The 16,819-nt window shown below is 45.8% G+C and overlaps 1 protein-coding gene across 2 annotated transcripts in view; it reads right to left on the reverse strand.

Annotated features, from left to right (window-relative positions):
- Positions 1–14,661, reverse strand: part of SYT17 (synaptotagmin 17) — a 28,161-nt gene extending 13,500 nt beyond the window's left edge. Inside the window, exons 1-2 of one of the 2 annotated variants that reach the window (XM_087942095.1) lie at positions 13,801–14,661; positions 3,469–3,486 (exon numbers count right to left, since the gene is read on the reverse strand). In XM_087942095.1, coding sequence (XP_087798221.1) covers positions 3,469–3,486; positions 13,801–13,848 — 66 coding nt within the window. In that variant the 5' untranslated portion in view covers positions 13,849–14,661. Of the gene's footprint in view, positions 1–3,468; positions 3,487–9,003; positions 9,529–13,800 lie in introns of those variants that run through there. The other variant, XM_087942096.1, reaches the window with a different exon arrangement.
- Between the last annotated feature and the right edge of the window lie 2,158 nt (positions 14,662–16,819).

The raw sequence follows: 16,819 nt of genomic DNA on the forward strand, positions 1-16,819 counted from the left end.
GCCACAGATCTACATTTCCCCTTATTCTGCTGTGGTCAACTTGGATCTTTCTGGGTATTGATGGATGATGGGCTATCAAGTCATTTTTGACGCCTTGTGACCATAGAGGTAGACTTCTGGATTACTGGGTATCAAACCTATCATCCATGGAAACTGGGAATTATGTGAGCCGGTGTCCAAAATTTCCAACAAGAACCAAGCAGAGGGAGAAAGGTATGAAAACCACAATAACGTTCTTTTTTTTATTTTCGCTGATTCCTAAATCATGGCTTATGGGTTAGCCTGCCCCAGCCCTTGTGGATCATCCAAAGCTAAAAATCCAGTTTTATCATAATGTTTGTTTAAACCATGGGCCTTCAAACTTGACAGCTTTAAGACTTGTGGACTTCAACTCCCAGAATTCCTCCTTCAGTCATGTTAGCTCAGGAATTCTGGGAGTTGAAGTCCACAAGTCTTAAACTTGCCAAGTTTGAAGACCCTTTGTTTAAACTGCAGTCCAAGTTCAAACAACATGCTAAACTAGGGATGTCCAATCTTGGCAATTTTAAGACCTGTCGACTTCAACTCCCAGAATTCCCCAGCCAGCTATACTTGACTTTGAGTTTTCTTACAAGCTTACACTCTTGTAAAATAAATGCACAAGTCAAAATGTTTTCCAAACACTCTGCTAAGACTGGGAGATGTAGAAGAGGAATAAAGGCTCATAAATTAAAAAATTCTAATTAAATGAGAAGATCCCAAAGTTTGCTCAAAGAGAAAGCCTATTGCTTCCACTACACTAACCAAGCCAATAAAATATATGCCAAGCTGGAAGAACCCCAGTGCTTTATTGTGAGTAGAACTGAGGGAATTTAAACCTTGCTGTACATTTTTATAATCCGTAGTCTTCGGGGATCAGAGCAAGTGTTTAAAAAAAGAGGAAAGCTTTCTTGCTTTGAAAGGAAATAGAAGCCGCGCGAGAGGATCCGATCATGAAGGAAAGGTCAACCACTTCTGACCTTTTCAAAGCAAAGACCACATCGGAGGAAAAGTAGAGGGTGAGTATCATGTGTCAAAGGATGTTGAAGCAAAAATGAAGTCCAGGTTTCAGGGAAGCAAACCACAATTGGCCAAACCAGTGGGGGAAAAAAACACGTTTTATTCAATGTTTTTGTTTAGTTTTGTTTCGCCTCTGTTCAATTTTGGATTTTAATCTTTCCAATAAAATAAAAAGAAAGTGAATGAAAAAAAATTGGCCAAACACAAAAGCTATGAAAACGGTTGATAATGAATCAGGACCCTGGATAGCTCCGGAAGGGTCCACGATGGAGTCCTAGAGACAACCATTAAAATGTTGCCTCAAGCCACAAACTAAGATTTTAAAATAGGTGTTTCCAGAAGAAAACCCATCAACTGAAAGGATGTTACTCATTCCAAAACCTTTGGCATCCACAACACCAAAAACATCACATCTCTCTAGGACTTCTCAAGTTTGTAGTCAGGGAAGAGCAATAGATCGCAGATGTAAAGATGTATGCCAGGAGTGGGCAACTATGTCAACTTTACGACCTGCAGACTTCAATTCCCAGAATTCCTGAGCCAGCCATGCTAAGTAATTCTGGGTCTGGACCATGCTGGCTTAAGAACTCTGGGAGTTGAAGTCCACCAGCTGTAAAGTTGACATAATTGCCTACTTCAATGTATAGTACAGAGGTGAAGGTGGAAAGCAGCTGGACCAAGTGTTAATTCCCAACTGTAGCAGGGAATAACCTGCAAACATAAAGATTAATCTTTGTATACAGAATAATTCCCAGTTTATATCTCACATCTTCCGCTGGCCAGCTGTAATTGTAGAGGTAGCCCTTGACTTGTTGCAATACAGACCAGAATTTCCATTGCTAAACAAGGCAGTTAAGTGAGCCACGCCCTATTTAATGACCTTTCCCCCCCCCACAGTTGTTAAGCAAATCAATGTATTCAAGTGAATCATGTCGTCACTAAGTGAATTTGGCTTTGTCTGTCGGAAGCCAGCTGGGAAGATTTCAGATGGCAATCATGTAAGTCTGAAACACTGAAAACATTATAAATACGTGACAGTTGCCCAACGAGCCCATTTTGATCATGTGACTGTGGGGAATGCTATGAGTGCAAGGAGTGGCGCTTTTTCAGGTACTGTAAGTTCGAATGGTCAATACATGAATGGCTCTAAGTGAGGGGTCAGCAACCTTAAACACTCAAAGAACCGTTTGGATCCATTTCCCACAGAAAACACCGGGAGCCACAAAAACCTTCCTGTGCCTGACTATTTCCTGAGCGGCCACAAAACTAGCCTATATACTTGAATCAAAGATCCTGTTTGCTTCTGAAACTTTTCTTTTCTTGGATTTATCCATGATTAGCCCACCGGGGATCGAAAAACTGAATAAATCGCATGCTGGTGCATGTCACGCATTGGCAGTTATGATGCCTATTTTTGAGAGACAGGGAACCGCAGCAAAGGGATGAAAAGAGCCACATGCGGCTCCAGAGCCGCGGGTTGCCGACTCCTGCTCTAAATCGAGACCTACCTGTCGATCAAAGAGGTCGTCGGAGCAGAGTAGCTAGGGCCGTGATGGTGAACCTACGGCAGGTGTGCCACAGGTAGCACGCAGAGTCATTTGTGTGGGCATGTGAACCCCAGCCAAACTTACCTGCGCTTCGCATGCACGTGCCTCCCAGATGATTTTCGGCCCATTTGAGGCGGTTTCACTCTCCCGGAGGCTCGACGGAAGCCTCTGCAGCCTCGGCAGGCCGAAAAACAGGCCTTCCAGAAATACCAGAAATGCTTTAACGGGCCCGTTTTCAGCCTCCCGAGGCTCCCCTCAAGCCTCCAGGAGGGTGAAAACAGCCGCCCCCGGGCTCCAGAGGCCCTCCGGAGGCTGAAAACGGGCACTTCTGGTATTTCCGGAAAGCCCATTTTTCGGCCTCCCGAGGCTGCAGGGGCTTCCCTCGAGCCCCGGGAGGGAGAAAACAGCCTCAAACGGGCCGAAAATCAGCTGGGAGGAACACGCATGTGCAGTGCAGGAAAAGGGGTGGGGCGGGAGTGTTGCACAGAGGGGGCGGGGCACACTGCATTGTGGATGCCAGTGTGCGTGCCCCTTCGGCACACCACAACAAAAAAGCTTGGCCATCCCTGAACTAGGGATTCCCAGATTCTCTCCCATAACATTGAGGACTAGAAATTTCATTCGCCAGTGGACGGGCAGCTGGTGGAATGATCTGTAATCAAACCAATTAAAACCAGCCAGCCAGAATTTTCCTTGTTGTTAAAGAAGGGGTGGGGAAACCCTTCACTGTTTAGCCACAAGGTGTGTTTTTACCCACACAATTTTAACACCAGAAAGCGTAGAGAGCCAGACGGGGGACAAAAAGGAAAAAAAACACAACCTCACACAACGACAGTCTCATTCTGTGTGTCAGGAGGAAGGGTGACTCATCAGATTAACTCACCTCGTTTATCGGCTCCAACTGTCCTTTTCAATATCCACGAGGAAGCCAAGGGAGAGAAAAATGAAAAAAAAAAAAAGCGAGACCGCTTTAGCAAAGGTTCTGTGATTTCTTTTCTTTTATTTTTTTTTTCACTCCCACCTGCGAGACAAAACACACAACTGTGGGCCTTTGCTTTCCTTTCTAGCAGAGGGAGGAAAATAAAAGCTATTTTGAGATCTCCGTATCTCTCTATTTTAGGGCAGGTAATAAAATAAAATAAAATAAAAAAGGTTCTCCGGGAGGGATAATTCAATGGCGAATGTAAACTTTCCTCAGTGGACTTACTCTTTTTGTCCCTTTGCCAAAATAAACAATAAAAATAAAAAAAGCTCTTTATAACTCTCTCTGTCATTCGGGCTCTTATAAAACAGGTAGTGCTCGACTTACAAGGGTAATTGAGCCCCAAATTTCTTCCGCTAAATGAGGCAGTCGTTAAAAGTGAGTTCCGCCACCATTTTGCACGCTTCCTTGCCGGGGGGCAGGGGGACATTTAAGGGAATTATTGCCATTGTGAAGTTAGCCACATGCAAATCTGGTTTCCCCATTGACTTTGCTTGTTGGAAGGTCATAAACAGGGATCATCCAATCCTATGACACCCCCCACCCCAGGACACAACTGTCACAAATACGAGTCAGTTGCCAAACCTCTTATTTTGATCACGTGATCATGGAGATCACTTTTGGTTTTAGTGCCGCTGTCACTTTGAACAGTCACTAAATGAATGATTGTTAAGTCAAGGAATATTTCTACGCTACAGTTCCGACATGGTAGAAGACCAGTTACTTTTTTACACTGGATGCAGAAAACCGCATGTCTAAACCCAACGTTTTCCACGAATGGATGGAAATTCCAGCCTGAAATCCTGGCATGGAATCAACGCAAGGAATATTACATGAATCGTTTAAAAAAAATATGCATTCGGTTGGTTAGAATAGGGTATTAAATCCAGTAGGATTGATATGGATAGATTTATTGATGCTTTAGACTAGAAACAGGTAATCCGAATTAAGAGATCTGGTTCAATGTATTTCTGACTAGTTCAATACCCGTGGTTCACTACAAAACTGTGGTCGGGCTTAGTTTTGGGGGGAGGAAAATAAGGGGGGGAAATTCTACCTCTGCCTACCAGCCTCCATCAGTATTCATCTGGCTAGCGTCCTGTCAGTGTGTGAGAGAGTTGAGGGCTGTTTGGAAACTGAAACAGTATTCGCTGTGTGAGCAAGGAGACAGCAAGGAGCTTGGGCGTGGCTTAGCTCAACTGTTCTGTACTAAAGCTGGTTGCTGCTGTGAAACTAAAACTGAAACTCCTCTGCTTGTGTTTTGCATTTGGAAGAGATTTCTTTTCAGGTGGGGAGGGGGAGTAGAACTCCTTAGCATCAGAGCGTGTTAATAATAATAATAATGATATAGGAAATACTAATGCTCTGGTGGTCATTTCGAAAAATCCTTTCTTAGTGAGCACCTAGAAGCCAAGAGGAACCTACGTGCCAAATTTCAAGTTTGTAGGCTTTACGGTTCTGGAGATTTTGTGACGATGCGTGAGGGGTATTTCGCTTTTACATATATAGATACTAAAGATTTCTGGTTGCAATGGGATCCACTGCCCATCTTCCCAAGGACTTGTTTTGTGAAATAATTCTGAATTTTTCTGTGTACAAAACAGCCATTCAGGGGCCACACAGGGCTTCTCTCCTGCAAGGGACTCTTTCTAAACACCGATACCTTGCACAAGGCACATACCCAAATGTGGGTCTGTAGAGAGATTCTCAAACTTTGCAATAGCCCACACACACACACACACACACACACACAAAATTAAAGGTGCACTGTATGCAGAATTCATCTTCTCTGATGCTCTTGGTGGTTTTCTTGCAGATGTTTTGTTCACGGCGTTACCTAGTTTGGGTAATGAAACATCTGCAAGCTCAGAGAACACCAAGGGCCCCACAATCATCCTCCCCATCTTCCCTGCTAGCTCTGAGGATGTTACTTAGTTGGGTCATGAAACGCCTGCAAGAAAACCAAGCGCAGAGAACACCAAGGACCCCTCGTTTCAACCCCGAGCTACCGATATTCTCCTTTGCTGACAACACATCTTCCCCTTCAATAAACAAAGTCAACGATGATTCCGTTGAGGTTAAGACGGGCAAAAGGCACGACATCATTTCCTTGCAATCATTACATTTTCAGAGAAACATCACAGCTGCTCTCAAACTTTGTGGCATCACAAAGAGGTCCCTGCAGGCAAACCATGAACCGTTTAAGCTTGCACAAACAGAAGACCAAGCCCAGAGTGTGTTTTGACAACACTCTTGTTGTGCAGTTGCAGCACGTATTTTAACCTAACCAACTGACATTTGCAAACAGGGTTGAAAAGCCACTGCCATCAATTCTCCTGGACTATATAAACCATGATTTCAGACATGGAAATCTCAAGCTATTTGGGGATTTTTTCTTGCCCACCAAATCATATATTGGTATTAATCCATTGTTACTTTTATCGCTTCCTCAGTCTTTGATTTAAGTTTGCAGTCTCCTTGAGGTAAAATAAAAAATCTCATTTTCTTTTCCGCTCTGAAAAATGCCATGAAATTCATTTTGCGGTTCCTAGATCGTACAACATTCAAAACAAGACTCAAATGTCAGTCCAGATTTTCTTTCAAAGGTTTTGCATGAGTCACCTGGGGAGTTTTCCCTAGAACAAGCCGTGAGACGTTTGAGTCCAGATTAGTCCTCAACTTATGGCCACAGTTCGGCCCTAAATTTGTCACTGAGCGAGACGGCAGTTAAGCGAGTTTTGCCTCTCCCTTTAGACCCTTTCTTGCCACCATTAAATGAATCACTGCAGTTAAGTCCGTCACATGGTTGTGAAGCAAATGTGGCCTCCCAATTGAATTTGCTCGTCAGATCATCGCATGAACCTGGGACACTGCAGCCGTCACAAATACGAGTCAATTGCCAAGCATCTGGATTTTGGTCAAGCAACCCCAGGGATGGCTGCATCCATCATAAATGCGAAAAATGCTCCTAAGTCACTTTTTGTTAGTTGGGTCACTAAATGAATAGTTGTAAACGGAGGGCTAACGGTACTATACCAAGCCCAGAGTGTGAATAGTTTATGGTTCATGTGTTGTGCATCCAGAAAAGTGTGTGAATGCAATGATTTAATTAACTCTGGACCAATTAGCCACCCACCATCCTATACAACAGGGATTTCCAACCTTGGCAACTTTAAGACTTGTGGACTTCAGGAAGAGAGGAAGGAAGGGAGGGAGGAAAGGAAAGAAGGAAGGAAGGAAGGAAGGAAGGAAGAGAGGGAGGGAGGAGGGAGAGAAGGAAAGAAGGAAAGAAAGAAAGAAGGGAGGAAGAAAGGAAGGAAGGAAGGAAGGAAGGAAGGAAGGAAGGAAGGAAGGAAGGAAGGAAGGAAGGAAGGAAGGAAGGGTGGGAAGGGAAGGGAAGGGAAGGGAAGGGAAGGGAAGGAAGGAAGGAAGGAAGGAAGGAAGGAAGGAAGGAAGGAAGGAAGGAAGGATGGGAAGGGAAGGGAAGGGAAGGGAAGGGAAGGGAGGAAGGAAATTGAGATGATATAGGAGGGACGGAGACCCCCAGCCCTGAGAGATGGGGCCGAAGTGGGAGGGGAGGTGGACTCTACCTATTCATGCTACAGGTTGCATTTTCCTCCTGGTGGGAGGAAACTCCGGAGCAGCTCCAAAACTCCAGCCTGCTCACTCAAGAACTCTGGGAGTTGAAGTCCACAAGTCTTAAGACTTGCTATACAAGATCTCAGAAACCTTTCCCAAACCCTATAAAACCCTTAGAAATGGACTTTACCAATCCCCGTCATCTTTTTTTTTTGCATGGTCTCTGCATTTATCCACTTTCTCTTCTCTCGGCCTGGTCTACCTCGCAGGACTGTTGTGAGGACATTTTTTTTAAAAAAAAAAAATATGCTTGCAGCTTTACGATGCATTACAGTGTATTAAAAGCAGACCATGCCTTTAAGAGCTGCTGAGGAGGCAAACTTGTAGCCCACCCTCCCCTGCCTTAGATGGGGATGATGGGAACTGGAGTCCAACGCACCTCGAAGTTTTCCCAAGAGCAGCAAGCATGAAGCAGGTTGGGCTTTCTTTGCCCCTCCTTTTCTTCTCTGGATTTGGAAGCCCCCTCCCCAAATCAACCCCCGGATTCTCTTTCTATTATTATTCCAGCTCCTTCAATCCAGGGGGATGGCCCTGGGGCCCCTTATATTCTTTTACGTGATTTTAACCTTCAGGGTCTGTGAAATAAAAGCTACATTTTGGCCCGAGGGGACCGAAATAAAACCAGATCTGATCTACCCAGGAAGGGAGAAAATTGTTTTAAAAGCAGCTTTAGCGAAAGAAACGTATCTGCCAACCCAGCTAAGTGGCTGGCCTCTGGGTGCAAAATTTGCTATTTGCATTTTTCCATCTCTCTCTCTCTCTCTCTCTCTGTTCCTCCCCCACCTCCATTTGGCGGCTTCAGCGTGCCAATCTTCCCCACAATCACATCCACAAGCCCACGCCGTCTGCCCAGGAAAGGTCAGCAGGCACCGCCACGCATTTTACACGCATCTGCTGCTAGATTTCCTTCCTTCCTTCCTTCCTCTTCCCTTCTCCTTCCTTCCTTCCTTCCTTCCTTCCTTCCTTCCTTCCTTCCTTCCTTCCTTCCTTCCTTCCTTCCTTCCTTCCAGCTTTGGCAGCCTAATTTCAAGGCAAGCCCTTTTCCTCCCAGCCGCCCAAGAAGCGCCCGCTTTGCCCGCCGCGCTCCGGTGCTCCGAAACCGCGAAGGTCGGTCGTGGGAATCCTGCCCAAAGGCGGCTGGGAGAGGCGAGAAGAAAGCAAAAAACCAGCAGTAAAAAAGGGAGGGAGGAAGGAAGGAAGGAAGGGGAAGGGGAATGGGAAGGGGAAGGGGAAGGGGAAGGGGAAGGGAAAGAAGGAAGGAAGGAAGGAAGGAAGGAAGGAAGGAAGGAAGGAAGGAAGGGGAAGGGGAAGGAAGCAAGGAAGGAAGGAAGGAAGGAAGGAAGGAAGGAAGGAAGGAAGGAAATTGAGATGATATAGGAGGGACGGAGACCCCCAGCCCTGAGACTTGGGGCCGAAGCAGGGGTGGGGAGGTGGACTCCACCTATTCATGCTACAGGTTGCATTTTCCTCCTGGTCGGAGGAAACTCCGGAGCAGCTCCGAAAGTCCAACCTGCTCGCTCAAGTTTCCTGCAGGAAAATGCTCGCTTTTTGCAAAGCTGGGGGGTTCCTGGGGTGGAGGGACCCCCCAACGCCTCTGCCTTCGCCCCCCTTTCTTTTTTTTTCTTCTTTCTTTCTTGTCTTCCTTGCTCGGCTCCCAGCAAAGTCAGCCCGAGGGGAAGGAGGGGAGGGGGCAGAGAGGTCTCTAGCCCGCCCCCCTTCTCCTCCTCCTCTCCGTTCCCCTTGCCCCTTCTCCTCCCAGGCCACCCCAGCCCACCCCGGCCGGCTGTTCAGCCCTACCTGTATATACGCCATCTTCCTCGGGCGCTCACTTTAGCAGCCCCCTTGGCAGGCTAAGCATGGCGGCGTCTGCCCTCAACAATAGGACTCCGTCCGACGTGCTCCGCTTGCTCAATGAGGACTGGCGGAATGACCAGCCCGTTGAACTGGCGCCGGGGCTCCGTCAGGCTGGGCTGGCCATCAGGGAAAGGAAGGGAAGCGCCAAGCAGGTTGGGTTGGAAGAGAAAGGACCACCAGCCTCGTCCAGCTCGCTGGACTCTCTCTCTTTGCATCGCAGCTGCCCCTCCCTTTGGTCATTCCCCCTCCCCTTCTTCTTGACCAGCCAGGTGGGGGTGAATGGGGGGGTGGGATGGGGGTGGGGAATCACTGGCCAAGAGGAAAGCCCCCGGCCAGGCGAAAATGCCGCAGGCGACCGACGAGGGAGGGGATCTTCTTCATCTTTTTCTTCTTCCCAGCCTCCAGCAGTTTTAAACCAGCTGCCATCGGGAAAAGGACCCGCCTAAGCAAGTCAGCTGTTTTGCTTCTTAAGAGGGTGGTGTGTTCCATCTTCGGCCTCCAGGGGGCGCGCACGAGCCAACCCGCAGGCGCAGCTGCACTCCCCTGCCTGGGGACGGGCCTGCAGGGGGCCCTGGGATGAACCTTAGAGCCAGGTTTCTCAAACTTTGCAGTGTGCGGACTTCAGCTCCCAGAATTCCCACGGCAAAGGCTTAAAAGCCAAGGGTCTTCAAACTTGGCAAGTTTAAGACTTGTGGACTTCAACTCCTAGAATGCCTCCTCCAGTCCTGTTAGGTCAGGCATTCTGGGTGTTGGAGTCCACAAGTCTTAAACTTGCCAAGTTTGAAGACCCTTGGTCTATATCTATCTATCTCTCTCTCTCTCTATCTATCTATCTATCTATCTATCTATCTATCTATCTATCTATCTATCTATCTATCTATCCATCCATCCACCTACCTACCTACTTACCTATCTCTCTATTCTTCCTATGAATGACCAGTGTGTTTTTATTTGGTATGCATTGTTTGTGTGTGTATACATACATACATACATACATACATTATTAGATAGAGAAACAGATGGTAGATAAGTAAATGATAAGTAGATAGATAAATGATGGATGATAGATGACATATAGATGATGGGTAGACAGATAGATGATATACACCAAGGGTCTTCAAACTTGGCAAGTTTAAGACTTGTGGACTTCAACTCCCAGAATGCCTCCTCCAGTCCTGTTAGCTCAGGCATTCTGGGGGACTGTTTGGGGTTCATTACTGGCTGGGAGTGAACTTAATTCCCAGCGTTGAAAATTGTTTTAATTAATCATGTGCTTAATTACAGTCTCAGGAAGCCTCGGTCAGAACACATACAACCATTGCAGCATCCCCATGATCAGGTGATCGAGATTTTGGACACTTGGCAACTGGCATGTACTTATGACAGTTGCAGTGTCCCGGATTCACGTGATCCCCTTTTGCGACCTTCTCAGATTCACTTAACAACTGGGTTACTCGCTTAAAAACCACAGGGCTTCACTGAATGATTGTGGCAAGAAAGGTCCTAAGATGAGGCAAAACTCACTTAACAACGGTCTTGCTTAGCAACAGAACTTTGGGACTCAATTATGGGCGTAACTTGAGGAACGCTTGTATATATTTATTTAAAAATAATAATCACTTTTCCTGTTGCGCAACGAAGGGACCTGTCCAGGGTGCTGACAAGATTCTTCGAAAATACATCGTAACACATTTTTTTCCAAAAAGCACAGCAAGGCTGGTTTAATGATTAGCAAGAATTGGAACGGGCAGGAAGACGTGGAGGCACGGGTTTCCTTGACAAATTAAGAGCCACCTTCTCCAATCTGGTGCCTTTCAGATGGATTGGATGCAATCCTTTCACCAGCTGGTTGGATCTTGCTTGAGAAGGCGGAATCCGAATGTTGTCGGTTTGCTAACGGAGTTTTTGCCCAGCTCCTAAACCAGGATTTTTGGTTTGGTGGCTGGTATAAATCCAGACTTTTCTTTTTCTTCTTCTAAACCATAGCTTATGCGATGTTTTTCAACCTTGGCATCTTTAACATGCATGGACTTCCAACGTGCTGGCTGGGGGATTCTGGGAGTTGAAGTCCACAAATGCTGGTTGGAGAATTCTGGGAGTTGAAGTCTACAAAATTATCTGCTACAATGTCCTACCAGTCAATGACTACTTCGGCTTCAACCGCAAGAATACAAGAGCACACAGCAGATACAAACTCAATGCAAACCGCTTCAAACTCGAATGCAGAAAGTACGACTTCAGCAACAGAGTGGTCAACGCCTGGAATGCACTACCTGACTCTGTTGTTACATCCTCGAACCCCCAAAACTTTTAACCTTAAACTATCCACAATTGACCTCACTCCATTCCTAAGAGGTCTGTAAGAGGCGTCCATAAGCACACCATCGTGCCTCCGGTCCCTGTCCTATTGTCCCCGTTTATTCGTACCTATTTCCTGTATTCTTACTCATGTTTATGTTTATACCCAGGGGTGGGAATCTACTGGTTCTGTCCACCTTTGTAGAACCGGTAGCTCTGAAGAGCAGCAGACATAGAACCGGTTCTATGTCTGCTGATGTTTTGGTCCACCTGCCCTCCCGGGCTCTTACCTGACCTTTATTTCCTGCTTTTTCAACCTTAGCTGCTGTGCAAGGCACAGCTGCAGTTGAAAAAGCAGGAAAAAAGGGCTTTTTCAAGCACTGCTTCTCTGCACTCAGCGCTGCTCAGCTGTCCGGGCAGCAAGCTGATGATGATTTACAGGCACGTGCAGCGTGCAGGGAAGCACATCGTAAATCACGAACCTTGTAAATCACCAAACTGGTAGTTAACCCTGTCGGATCCCACCCCTGTTTATACCTATTATCTTGTAAGCTATTGACAATTCAAATAAATAAAAATAAATAAATAAATGCTGGCTGAGGGATTCTGGGAGTTGAAGTCCATGCATCTTAAAGATGCCAAGGTTAAAAAACACTGCACTGAAGTGTTATGGTGGCTTGTTCAGTAAACCAGATACGAGAAATTATGGGGTTTTTTTTTAAAGCTTGTGATAGAAATTTTTCCCTCTGCGTGTTGTGGCGCTCACAGTGTTATTTATGGTCAATCACAATTCTGCAATTTTGCATTGAGATATGAGCCTTCCTTTCTCTCCCTTTACATAAGGGATCTTATGCTATAGAGCAGTAGGAATTGGTAAGGTGGCATATAAATTTAATAAGGAAAATACAAACCTACAGGTAATCCTTACCTTAGAACCATTCATTTGACAACTGTTTGAAGTTATACCTGCCCTGAAAAAAAATCCTTGCAGTTAAGACCGTCATGGTCATGTGACCAATATTTGGGCACTTAGCAACTGGCATGTATTTATGACGGTTCCAGTATCCTGGGGTCATGTAACCACCCTTTGCAACCTTCCCAACTGACAAGCAAAGTCCATGGAGGAAGCCAGATTCACTTAACAACCGCACGATTCACTTAACAACCACGGCAAATGATGATAAAATGGGACACAACTCACTTAACAACCACCTTGTTTTTAGCAGCAGAAATGTTGGGCTCAACGGAGATCATATATCAAAGACTACCTATAATTTGAGATTTAACGGACTTTTGGATTTAACAGACTTTTGGATTTAACAGACATGCACTTTCCCTGTTGGCACATTCCACCAAATATGTAAAAACGACTGAGTTCCCTACACCTCGCTAAATAAACCACAATCAATGGATTCACACAACCCATTAAACCAAAACCTGTGAAACTGTGTTCTGGTTTAAGGCAATGTGCGAACTCAGAGATTTAGGTAGCAGGATGCTGAACCATCTGTATGCAAATTTTCTCAGTGCAAAAAGCAGCATCTTCCATTCCGGACTGCTATAACAAAAGTCTTTAACTAGATTCTCTGAAGTTGAACACCCAAATCTGCTCTGCAGGCTGTTACCCAGGGACCTCTGAGCATAAACAGAAAGCCAAAGCCAGGAGAGAATAAGAAGGGGTTTTTTGAACACATAGCCAACAAGAGAGTGAAACTAAAGAGGCATTTCCCAGGATTGCCCAAATAAATGAATCAATGGAAGCTCTACAATTGCCAAGTCAATACTCACAATTCCGTCTCTTTCAGACGTAGCAGACATCTAGAGAGACAGAGATCCCAAAGAAGAGGAGGAAGAGGAAGAGGAGGAGGAAGGAGAGAAATTGTGGAGGGGTAAGACACACTGCTCTGGCTCAGGCAAATGCTGCTTGCAGGAGTGAGCATGCTCATCTCACTGGCTTTGCATCCTCTCCGATGCGCTCAGAAGCAACAGCGCCTGCCAACAATATTTCTGGGGTGCCTCCTCACCGTCCCATATGGGGGTGGGTGGGGGAAGAGGACTCTCCATTCAAATTACACCTGTTTTTTTTTCCCTGAAGAAAAAAACTTTACTCATTGAGCTTTCCCCTAATTCGGGGACAATTATCTGTCAAGCACTGAGAAAATTCCAGCTGTCTCAAAAGGAACAGCCTCTCCCGTCATAGGCTTGACGGACAGATGACAGACTCGAATGATTGATGTTTCCCTAAGCACCTTTGACCCTCCTCTCTGTCATTTCAAACCCCAACCTGGGCTAACATGGCAGCGCTCCATTCTCACACCACCTTCCTACCACCTCATCAACAGCTTCTTTAACCAACCCAAGTATTCAAGTAGTTCCGGAGGTTTAACTGTATCCTTTGATGCTTGGAGCATCTTTGATTCCCCAGAGATGCTTAAAACTTACCTGGGCATATTCTCCAGCTTCACCTGAGTTCCTTTTGGTCCCCATCATGGCCTCCTCATCGTTTCCATCTCCGTTGTTGTTTTTATCCAGCCCTCGTTGCAAACGTGGTTGGTTTGTTCAAGGCAGAAGTTAGTCACGTCTTCTGCTGGGTTGCTCTCATGCATCATCCTCCAAAACTAGGATTAAGACGGTGTCGTAAGAATGAGAGGTTTCTCTTGTTGGCATGGATTTGACTTCATGCTCTGTTCTTCCAAGGTGGGTTGCATCCCTTTCTGGAAACTAGATAAATTTCCTTTAATATGTCATTTATTACATTCCTCTTCCTCTTTTCTGCCCTTCCTTTTCCCTTAGCAAGTGAGGGATTTTTGTTAGCCGAGTTATTATGCTAGAAAATGAGATCCGTTCCCTTTTTAGCAACTTGGATCTTTCTCTCTTGGTGTATTGCATATTTCCTTTTTTCTTTTTTTTTTCCTTTTTCTAAAAATTAGTTTAAACTCCAGGGATTGTGTTATCTGGAGGAAGCTTCTCCCGAAGCGGAAGCATCAATCTGTCGATTGGCAGATGGAGCAGCTGCTAAAGAGCTGTCTGTAGGAAGGTCAACGCAACAAGCAAGAGAAATTTTGGAGCGGATTTGCTCTCGGTGTTCAATTACGGGCACGTCAAAGCAGGCTGTGGGACTCAGAGCTGGAATCTGGGCAGAGGAAAGCGATGTTGGTCGATCAACTTGTCTAGCCGCGCTCCGTAAAATACTGAATTTGTCACAGAAGACCTGCAAAGGTAAAAAAAATAAAGAAGTCAACTGATATGTGATAGTTCATCTCAGGGCCAGCTGTTAATTGCATGTGCAGAAGATCTTGGGAAAAGACACTGCCAAGGGAATGGTCAGATAAGAGATAACACAGCCATCAGCTGGATAATGGACAGGGCGAAAGCTCAGAAGAAACCAGTGGTGGGATTCAAAAATTTTTTACTACCGGTTGTGTGGGTGTGGCTTGATGGGTGTGGCAGGGGAAGTTTACTGCAAAATCCCATTCCCTCCCCACCCCACTAACCTGCTTTCCAGCTCCATTCTCCTGTGCAGGGCAACCAAAGGAGACCCAGCCGATCAGCTGGGACTCGGGAGACGGAGAAGAGATGGGGGCATAGCCAGTCAGAGGTGGGGTTTGCCAGTTCTCCAAACTACTCAAAATTTCCGCTACCAGCTCTCCAGAACTGGTCAGAACCTGCTGAATGCCACCTCTGGAAGAGACTTTCCCTAGTTTCTCAGGCCGTAAAGGAGACTGAGCAGTGTTGGAGTGGGGGAGAATTATATTTTAGACCTACAAGGTTCACTCAATTTAATTTCACAGTAAAATAGAATCAGCTCATCTAGTTGTCAATATACATACATGCAGATATATCCCAATTGTGGGTTTTTGGTTTTTTTGTACAAATAACTCAAGATGGCAAACTTATCCATTGCACTTTCCTCCTCCAATTTTCCCTATAACAACAACCCTGTGAGGTGAGTTGGGCTGAGAGATAGGGACTGGCTCAAAGTCACCCAGCTGACTTTCATGGCTAAGGTGGGACTAGAACTCACCATCTCCTGGTGATTGGACCAAAGTCACTCAGCTGGCTTTCATGGCTAAGGTGGGACTAGAACTCCCAATGTCCTGCTTTCTAGACTGGTGCCTTAACCACTGAACCAAATTGGCTCTCCACCTGTCAGACTCCTATCTAGTTAGCCCAGCGAAGCCAACAATGGTCTTGCAAGTCTGAAAGTACCATTCTTCCCCCAGTCTCCTTTACAGCCTGAGACACTAGGGAGGGTCTCTTCTGAACTTCTTACCCTACTCACTGTCTAGCTGCAGGCTATCTCTTATCTGACCATTCCTTGGCAGCTTCTCTTCATCCAGTCTCCCAAGGCCTTTCCCACATTCCATTACATCGGTATGTTCACCACCTTGAGTTACTTATAAAAATAATCGAGGTGAGATTAAAATAAAATGACAATATAAAATAACTCCCAGGTTAAGCTCATCTTTGGTCACCAGGATTAATTTTCTTGCAGTGTTATAAGGTTTCCTAATGTCTTCTTCTGAGATAGGTTTTTGAACTACCAGGTCAAGTCTTCTAATTCTCAAATTTCTAGGTGGTCCCCATTGAACCAAGTAGTAGTCAGACCAACTCTCCTTAGCTTCCTAAGATCAAGCAAGACCAAGTGAGATACTGCCATCTACTTGAGAATTGAAGAGAGACACAGTTGTGTTTGAACAGCTAGGTGAGAAGGTGTCCATCAGAGGTGGAATTCAGCAAGTCCAGACCAGTTCTGGAGAACCGGTAGCAGAAATTTTGAGTTGTTTGGAGAACTGGCAAATCCCACCTCTGACTGGCCCCGCTCCCATCTATTCTCTGCCTCCCATTTGAGTCCCAACTGATCAGCTGGGTCTTCTTTGGTTGCCCTGCACAGGAGAACGGAGCTGGAAAGCAGGTTAATAGGGGTGAGGAGGGAATGGGGATTTTGCAATATCGTTCCCCTGCCACGCCTACCACGTTACACCCACAGAACCAGTAAGTTAAAACATTTGAATCCCACCACTGGTGTCCGTCATGGACTAAAAAGGTGATCTCAAAGAAACGAATATGAAGGCTTTGGAGCCAAACCGCAGAAGTTGGACATCTGGTGGAGAAAACGCAGGAAGTTCTAGATGCAGCTGAAGTCAAGCTTGAAGCTAGATGCCCCCTATGGGGGCAGGTCCTCTCGTTTGAAGGAGCCCAAGGAAAGTGACTTCTGCTAAATATCCCACCTCTGTAGAAGCCGGTTCTGGTTAGGCTGGTGATACTTGAAAAGCTAAAAATAAACCACTACATCCCATGATGCTTCCAGGTGATGACAAGTAAGAGGCTCCGTGAGACATGAACAATGGCAACTCTGTCCAGTTATTTGGCATTGCCTGTAATGGAAAGTAAAATAACAGAATAAAAGAGTTGAAAGGGACCTTAGAGGCCTTCTAGTCCATCCCCAAGCTCGAGCAGG

The sequence above is a fragment of the Pseudonaja textilis genome, chromosome 14 (genome assembly GCF_049901715.1).
Source record: "Pseudonaja textilis isolate UNSWEBS1 chromosome 14, rPseTex1.2, whole genome shotgun sequence".
NCBI lineage: Eukaryota > Metazoa > Chordata > Lepidosauria > Squamata > Elapidae > Pseudonaja > Pseudonaja textilis.